The sequence below is a fragment of the Chaetura pelagica genome, unplaced genomic scaffold (genome assembly GCF_000747805.2).
Source record: "Chaetura pelagica isolate M959 unplaced genomic scaffold, ChaPel_1.0 scaffold104, whole genome shotgun sequence".
Taxonomy (NCBI): domain Eukaryota; kingdom Metazoa; phylum Chordata; class Aves; order Apodiformes; family Apodidae; genus Chaetura; species Chaetura pelagica.
In genome coordinates, this window is record NW_009953786.1 from 7,066,336 (window position 1) to 7,075,877 (window position 9,542).

Sequence of the window (9,542 nt, forward strand, 5' to 3'; positions counted from 1 at the left end):
GAAAGAGGAAATGGGACTTGCAAAACCACAAGGTGAGTGGCAAGGCTGTGATTGAGCAAGGAACTCAGGGAAAGGGGCACTTTAGTCAAGCAAACCCCACTGGCTTCTTCCATATGATATGGGGCCTTAATTTTACTGCCTTCTGCATCGAGTGCCATTCTTAAACTTTCTCATGGTGTGCAGTACACCATTAAACTACTGCAATTTTTATACAGTTTGTAGTTTCATCCTCTTCTGCTAGATATTACTAGAAAATAAAAATGGGAAGGAGGTACATTGAAAACTAACATTTCTGTTGCAGACTTCCCACTACCAGTGTTTCCATAAGTTAATAAATTTTGCCTACAAAAGAAGCAGTTACCTTCTGCTATGTGCATCTTGAAATTGTCTGCTGAGAGTTCATACATTCCCTGCTTAGGTTCAGGGGCTTTTGGTGGTTCCACATCAGATTCTGGATCCTATTAATGAGAAAAAAACACTTTTATTTGTCTTGTACAGTAAACAGACAATATTTTATTCCTGTATCACACCATTCTGTGGTAGTGCTCTACACCCTCTACTCTGAAATTTTTAACTCCTACAGCAATGCCTTTATTTGTTGTTTCTAACAAACAACTACTTGAAAGCAAAATGTGAAAGACTACCAGACAGAAAAGAGCTATCACAGTCACTGGAATAAGTGTCTTTCATTGTGCTGTAGTATAGTCACAGAAGACAGTAATTGCTGTGGCATCATCACATCACCATATATTCACACACTTAGATTGCATAACTGTTCCTCCATAGCATCAGGCATCAGACACATCTGCCACCTCACCAGTTTCAGTGGTCTTTGGGTCATTTAAAAACAGTGAGTGAAAAAGCTATTTTCTGTTCCCCTCGTGCCATAAAGAGAAGCATAATGGCTCCATGAAGCCAGCAACAATGGAAAAAGAGCAAACATTTTGCACGTATAATTTGCAGCAAATCCATTGGCACTTCAGAAAATCAAGTGAATACTTTCCAGGTACTAGAGTAAAGAAAGCTGGAAAAGAATTTTTTTTAGGAACTTCAAAGTACATTTCTTAGCATAGTTCAGCATTTAATTATTAAAAACACCTTGCTTGTTTACAGATAATCACATTCTAACTGTAGTTCAACAATCACTAAAGCTTTATCTTCATTAGAAACAGCAATTATATTTAATTTAGGCAAGGCTTAGATACTATATCTAAGTGCTGCGCTTTAACTCAAAGGTCTTCCTAGTGATGGTGTTAGCTTATCTTACATAACTGATTATTTAAAACCCTTTCTTCAAGCTACAACATTATAATAAAATAACTGAGTTAAAGATGCCCTCCAAGTTTTAAGAGGCAATTAAGCCCAACACAAACACAATTTACAACTTATAATAGAGCTAAATTGCTTTTCTTAGTCTAGAAACATTATGGCCCACAGGTGACAATGGAATGGACAGTAAGAATTGTATCATAAAATGGCAAAATGCTAAACATTAAAAAATGCATTACGTACTGTACTTTTACGTACAGGAAACAAAGGGCAGGTCACAGGATGATAGTTTAATTACTATTCTGACTTATGTAGAAGCTGTTCCATATTGTTATTGCCACCTGACTTTTATTCTCAGGAGCAGATTACCTACTGGAAAATTAAACCTAACCTATAGAAATTATAGATTAGCAAGTCTGCAGAACACAGTATTTCCTTTTCTTGTTTCCTTTCCACTTACAGATGGTTCCTCATTTAGTTTCTCCAACATCCAATTTTCCAGTGCCTGGAAGTCCCTAGGGCCTTGGTATTTCAGAGGTTCTTGTCCTGGTTTAAGAAGCTTTAGGCTAAAGGACCAAAACATAGAAAAGAATGATGCAAAGTTTTTCACACAGGAAACATTCTCAGAAAGCTAATATGCTTTCCTAACTCACAGCAATGCAGCTCAGGCTGCAGTAACAGCTCTTTTGACTATTAACATTAGCATCAGGTGTCTCCCTCAACTTAGCGGGTCATGGCTAGAACTTAGGACACTTTTTCATTCACATGTAGGCTTTTAATCAAAATGTTTAAAATAGTAAAAATAAATACCATGTTAAAAATCAACATAGGCTAATATTACTTTGATTAATAAGCAAGAGCAAATTGCAGCCTTAGTCATAAGGTTAATAATGCATTATGTCTATGAATCCTATTTCAATTTCTAAAAGAACATCAATTATGTTTTGTTCACCCCTCTCTATTACCAAAAGGAAAAATATCCAATGCTTATTTCCTCAGGAATTTCTTTCTCAGGTGTCGTTGCCTGACTGCTCTTAGAATGTAGGACTTTTCACATGGTATTAAACTGATTAAAAACACACTGAAACAAGGCAATAGGACATGGAGATAAGTGACTGATTGTAAGGATTCAAGACTTCATAGCATTTAACAACTGCTATCAAAACTTTTCAATAAACTACCTAAAGCTTTACTATTAAATATTTAAATTAAAATAATAAATATATTTGGTAAAGGGGCAATATTGACTTCTGACATCATCTTATTTTTTAAAGAAAATAATAGTTTCAGTTACTCCTGTCACCTAGCCCTCAGTTCCCCTTGCCAAGCTGTCATTCTGTACTGCTTTTCCTTGAAATGTTTCTCTCTTCTTGTTCCAACAGTTGGAAAAAATGAACCTATTCAAGTGTTGAAAAAAACACATAATGCAAATACATTCTAAAGAGATAGGAGCTCCTGATGTCTCCTCTTTTAAGGAATTCTTGAATATTCCTTGTGATAATAGAAGGTCAAAATTTTGGGCCAACTTAGTAACAAGAAGGAAACACAAAAATGAAACAGAGGAACACCTCATAGCAATGCTTTTGAAGAGTAATAGGGGAAAAAAAAGCAGCAGCTTAAAGAGCCAGCTGCACCTATATTTTCTTCAAATGAGTATAAGTTTTGTCTAGTTCAGTTGAGAGAGTATTTTGCAGCACCAAATAATCAGTCCTAGGGCAAGTGTACTAATGAGTGCGAGGACGTGCTCAGCCAATTTTACTCTCAGGAGAATGGAAGGGGAATGCAGCCTTTCCTCAGACGGGTGTTTGGAAAAGCAGTGTAGGAACCAGCACATCCTGGACTTGTGACAATCCCTCTGTGCCTGAGGAAGCTGTGAAATTTCCCTTGCTGGAGGTTTTTAAAAACAAGCTAGTTAAAAACTGACTCAGGCAGGAAGAGAATTGATCTCATCAATTCCTCTTCATCTTTGTATTTTCATTACTAGCAGATGACTGCTAGTTGTACTTTTCAAGCAGATAAAAGCAAGCACTAACTATTCCTAGATATGCAATGACCTTAAGGATGGGGGGGAGGAGGGGAAACAATTACACATCCATTCATTTTTTGTCCTATTCAAAATCTCTGCCTCTCCTTATGTTTTACAAGGAACAGCACCACAATATAGTCTATTCAAATATGAAAAAATGCTTGCTTTTTTGGGATATTAAAATAGAGTTGCAGTATTCATTGTTCCTTGCTATTTCTAGTGGAACTAAGCCACAAACTGCCCTTATGGACAATTCCTATTTCAGCAGGGACTTTGCTATTTATAACTCTTAACTTCTATCTACTCAGTTGCACTCATCTGCGTCAAAGCATGTGCAGCCAGTGGCATGTGTCAAGTTCAGGCTGTTGCTGTGGTCAGCAGTAACACTGGACGAAGTAAGCAAAGGGAAGGAAACTGAAAAACACAGGCTGTGGAAGGGCTACAGATGATCACATTCTCCACTTACCCCAACTAAGATGAGTAATTAGTAAAGCAACTTAAATTATCCCATGCATTTTTTCAAGAAGCTTTGAAGAACACACAAGTGAAAAAAAATCCCTTTGCTCCTTTTTGGCAGCTAAAAAGGGAGTGCAGGTATCAAACTCCAAAGCACTATTCAGGCTGACGTCTTACAGATACTCTAGATCATGTCTTGTGCACCAAAGCTGAGGTAGTAGGGCATATTTCTTTTATTACAGTGTAAGTTTAACAACCTAGGTGATCTCCTAGATCAACATCAGCAAAATTACGTAGGACAAGTCTGTATATCATCCCCACTGCTATGCTAAGTGATATTATTAATTTATGAGCACCAAGTTTACTCAAAAATGTAAGAGATCACCCACACACTGATTTTAATAGTGCAGTGCACTGACAACCTGTGACAAGTTATTTTTAAAAGTACTGTTACCAGTGACCAGCTCTATCATGCATATCACAGCTGTATAATGTACTGCAGCTTGAGAAAGAGGTACTCGAAAAGGACAATTCTGGACTTCATTTAAACACAGCTATCTTCCAAGACAAAAACCAGTTTCTTTAAAAAAAAATAAAAAATAATAAAAGTAGTATGTATCACATGATACTTGGCACCATGGTAAAAAGCCTTAAAACACACATATGAGGTCCAAAGGGGTACAAAGAAACCCACCAAAAAAAAATAGCTCAGAAGTTCGCTTCAGCAAATTGGCAGAGGATAATGGAAAACTGAAAAAGAAAGAACTAGGAGCCAGGCATTCTACTATACTTACGTAGGGTACCCTCGGACTCCAAATTCAGAGCAGAGTGGAGCATCTGTAGTACAATCCACTTTAGCAACATAGACCTGTGGGTTATCCATATTGTTGTATTTATCTCCCAAATCATTCCAAGTTGGCTGGAGACGCTGACAATGTCCACACCTGCAACAGAAGGAACAAGATATTTGTTTAATAGTTGCTGACATTTAGAAGGGGATGAATCTATGGAAAAGTCATATGCAGAATAGTCAGAGATTTTGATAAATTTAAAAACAGTGAAATCTTCCTTATTCGAGCCCTGTTACACTATGCAACAGTGAATACTACTAAGAGACATTGCAAACACATTTCATGAAAAAATTGTCCAGAGATGAGAACTTCTCAATACTATTCTTTAACACTCAAAGCCTTCTGAACTTAGTGAGGCTATTAAGAAAAGCAGTCTTAGTCTTCCAGCTTCCTAGAAAAATCCTGCAAGGCTATCTAGCTTTTTTTCTGCTCTCACATTTCAAAATACTATACATTTTAGCAGCAGGTAAGAAGATAACAGTTTCTAGCCTCTTTGTAAGGCCACTTGTTCTTGTATGTGTCACAGGAATTGTATGTAACTCACCAGTCATAAAACACAATCAGGACTGATTTGTGAACAGGGTTTCCCAATATCCTCCCAGACCATGCTTTGCCCCAGCAGCACATCATTAACTAATTGTGTCTGTATATAGCATATACACAGCCATTATTCTTCTGATTACTTTTCTAGTCATTCCAGTCATTATGGAAATAACTTATTCCTGTAACTACAATGAAAAAAATTTAAGGAATGTATTTTTGCTTCTCTTTAATGGCTGCTTTTGACAACTCTCCAAAACATCTGAAAATACATAATTGGATTAACAGAAAACATTCTCAGCCTGACAGTATGAAAGCTGTTATTGCCCTTGGCATGACCTAGACAGGTCTACTTTGTTAAGTAACAATGAAAACATCATTAGGACTTGAAGAAAGTTGCTCCCATTTAAAGCAGTTTCATTTATACAACTGGATTTGAGTCCAATTGTAGAAAAGCTGCATGGATTCACACCCTTCCAGGTATCCTGGTATCACTGAGGCAAAAAATAACCTTGAGATTTACTTTAACATAAAGAAGGTATTCTGACCTTAGTAAGGTCCTGTTACAGTCAGTCACAGAATTACAGAATTATTAAGGCTGGAAAAGCCCTCTGAGATCATCAAGTCCAGCCTATGACCTAACACCACCACATCACCTAGACCGTGGCACTAAGTGCCACATCCAGTCTTTCCTTAGAGACCTCCAGGGATGGTGACTCCACCACTTCCCTGGGCAGTCCATTCCAATATCTGATCACCCTTTTCATACGGAAGTGCTTCCTAATATCCAACCTAAACCTCCCCTTGTGCAACTTCAGGCCATGCCCTCTGGTCCTGTCACTAGTTGCCTGGGAGAAGAGCCTGACCCACACCTGACTACAAACTCCCTTCAGGTAGTTGTAAAGAATGATAAGGTCCCTCCTGAGTCTCCTCCAGGTTAAACAACCCCAGCTCCCTCAGCCTCTTCTCATAAGACTTTCCCTCTAGTCCCTTCTCCAGCCTCGTTGTTTTAACAGTCACATTGGGTCATCCCACTATGTGGATGAACGCAATCTCCCATATGATGGAAGGCAGTAAGATACGATGTGTTATTGCTAAAATTAAATATTCCTGAAATATTTAACTTCAGAGTAAAGTCCCCCCATAGTGAACTCTGTCATGGAGCTTGAATTAAAGGGAGGATTTTGGATTCCCTGGTGTCTTACCCTCATGGCTGTGAAGATTTTAAATAGTGAATGAACACTGTCTAGTGTTAGAGAGCACAGAAAACTAGGTAAGGCAAAGTAATTAACCCACTTTTTTTCAAGTGCAGAACAGAGCACCTGTTCTGTTTGTTCAGATTGTTTGCATTGTACATTGTGATCTCTACTGTACACAAGGTTCCCCTTTCCCTTCCTTCTTCAGATTATGTGAGCTACTATTGAAAATAAAGCAGGAAAACCACTTGTATGTGAATCAGTAATCAACTAGTTAGTCCTGGTTTTCAAAACCATTCAGGGTTGCCTAGAAGGAAATGGAAGACAAGAAAGTCCCCCAAATACTTTTCCTGAAATTCCTAAGGTCTAGCTGCAGAATATATAAAACCAGAGAAGTCAAAGCCATGCAACATCACACACCCTCCTTAGCCCCACATGCCTACATAGTCACCTGTGTCTACCATTCTACATTACATCAGTGGGGCTAGAGGAGCAGCCAGTTCTGCCACTGGGGATGGGGGAGACCTGGGCATCAATGATGAGTCCTGCCCTTCCTTCCCTGCATGGGCTGGGAAGATGCAAGCATTCATAATCTCTGTTTACAAACATAAATGAAGATCCAAAAAATACTAACAAGATCCACTTTTCTGAAAAAAAAAACCTAAGTCCCTGCTTCTTGTACACCAGCGCCATCAGGAGGTATGGGTGAAAGGATGCTTGCTACCTGTTAAGAGTTTGCAAATGGGTTGCATGTTTTAACTCTGAGCAGCCACGCACCACAAGCACTCGTGCCTAGAGATTATTTTGCCGTGGCAGTATCTTCAGAGTACCACGCTTCTCTACGTCACACAGACAGGTCATGGCTCCTCCCTCAGGATCAGTGCTTCTCGTGTGCAAAACCGGATGGCAGTCTTCCTGGGCCATGACCAGAAGGGATGTAAAGGTACATAAGGACCATGAATGTCAAAACTGCAGTTACCGATAAACCCTCTGCGGTCAGTGAGGCACAGAGACATTTCTGAAGGCCACCAGTAGAGCTTAACCACTGCAACTAACAAGGGCAGCTCCACAGCAAGATGCAGCACACATGAGTACCCAACTAAACACATTGGCAGAGCCTGGGATAGACAGGTGTAGTGGTACAAGCAGCACAGGACCAGTCTTGCTCTGGACAAAAGAAACCACCTAAAGTAAAATCCTGTCAACAGAGTTCAATTTCAACAGAAAAAAAACCTCCAGTAATCAAGTCTGCTTCAACCCAGTGGACTTCCAGAGGTTTACGAAGAGACAATGTATGTTGAAAAGATCTGTAAAGGTCAGAATAACACAATGAAACCGCTCATTTGAGATTCCTTCCAGGTAGAGGAACCAGGGGAACCTCATTCTGCTGTAGACAGGCAACTGGCATGGCCAACACCTTAAGAACACCTAGTGCCACCAAGAGTAACCTGCTCATGGTTCTGTGCCTTGTCAAGTGCAGCTACCAAGAGGGACAGCTTGATGATTGGAAACCTTAGACATCTGAAGGCAAATTACTTGAAACCTCTCTTTCTAGAGCAGCTGGCAACATTTGAAACAAATGCAGGATCACACCTGTACCACTGCTGTCTGGTAGCAACACCCTCAGCAACATTTGTTTCAAGAATCGAGAAGAGTTACGTTGGTTCTGTCCGACCCCACTTCCTGGTAGCACTGATGATGATGCAACATTAGCAGCATCCACAGCAATCTGAAAAACAATCCTAGCTGATCATTGGGTTGTTTGCTAGGCTTCTCCCTTGTAACTACAGGGAGCACTGCCAAAATGTATGCCTCTGTGAGCAGCATTAGATCAGCACATTAACATCACCTAGGAATAGGGCAAGATGCTCTAATGTAGACCCCAGGGCTGTCAGTTTGCCATCTGATCCCACTGAAGATAAAACCACTGGTATGTCTAGGCACCTCTCTCAAGCACCTGGACCCTTGGACCCAAAACCTGGCCCTTTTGCGGCCTGTTAGGAGCCAGAAGTCCAGACCAAGGGCCCTGAAGCCACGACCCAGTGATCCGAAGGCTTGCTGAGGGTGAGAACATCATCCAGAGAAGCCACAAGAAGTCTGGGGAAAGAAGCAGCTCCCTCATGCTTGGGCTGTGCAGAGATCCTCAGCCCTCCCAAGGCCACACCACGGCCCAAGTTTACAAGGCCAGTGCTCTCCTTCATGTACACATACACTGGACTCTGCAACAGCCCATTTCACACAGGGTCTCCTGTGAAGACTGTGCCAAAACTAAAGCTCACCTGGTTTTAGGGATGCCTGTGAAACAGTCAGTCAAAGCTGGGGCAGGCTCAGATATTATCACCTGAAAACAAAACAGAGCAGAAGCATTCCTAAAAGGCTTTGCGTAGGCCTTGCAGCACCCTCAGGCAAAGGTCCCTCACCAGCAAAGTCAGGTGTCCTCCATGTCTGTGATCTTCAGAGAACAAAGGCAGGCATCTACTTTTTCAAGCTTTTGCTTGGCATTTTTGTTTGGCATAAACAAGCTGATGTTAACAACAACAACAAAAAAGGAGCAGTTGTCAGCTTTGAAAGGAAATCCCTTACTGCTGTTTGATTTCAAAGAGCATCATGACTCACACATGCTTAAATGGCAACATGTACCAACAATAACTTAGGATCAAAAGATAACTTCTGTAAATTGTTCCCTTGACTTTTTTTTTTTTTACTTAAATTTAGGAAAACTTGGAGGAAAAAAACCTCAAAGAAGCAACAACCAACCAACCCTAAAAACAAAACTCCAAATAACCCCTCCTGGGTGTCAGTAAGGGCAGGGGAATAGAGGAAGAAAGAAAGAATATGAACAATCCCTACACAGGCCCGGAGATGAGAGTCCCCTTGACAGCTGTAACACCCAGCAAAGCCCTGTTCTCCCACTCTTCTCAACCACTCCTGCGCCAAACGTGCCAATCCTGGACAAAAGCCCGGCAGGTCCCATGCAAACCCCAAGAACTCTCCAGCTACCCTGGGGACACCGCACGGTCACCGCATTATTATTGCTCGTGCTGCGAACTGACCCTTAACTCCTGCAAAGGGAGCGTCTGTGAGGCTGAGGAGCGCTCCCCGAACTCCTCCTCCCGCCAGACAAACGAGGGCAACACCCGCTCTGGGTCCCTCTGAGGAGGGAGGCGAAGCGGAGCCCGGGCAGGGCGCGGAGGAGCCGCCAGG

General features: G+C 41.0%; 1 protein-coding gene across 1 annotated transcript in view; it reads right to left on the reverse strand.

Moving 5' to 3' along the window:
* Positions 1-4,690, reverse strand: part of TXNDC5 (thioredoxin domain containing 5 (endoplasmic reticulum)) — a 17,432-nt gene extending 12,742 nt beyond the window's left edge. Inside the window, exons 1-3 of the mRNA XM_010000923.1 lie at positions 4,546-4,690; positions 1,730-1,835; positions 362-458 (exon numbers count right to left, since the gene is read on the reverse strand). Coding sequence (XP_009999225.1) covers positions 362-458; positions 1,730-1,835; positions 4,546-4,634 — 292 coding nt within the window. The 5' untranslated portion in view covers positions 4,635-4,690. The remainder of the gene's footprint in view (positions 1-361; positions 459-1,729; positions 1,836-4,545) is intronic.
* Positions 4,691-9,542: the final 4,852 nt, after the last annotated feature.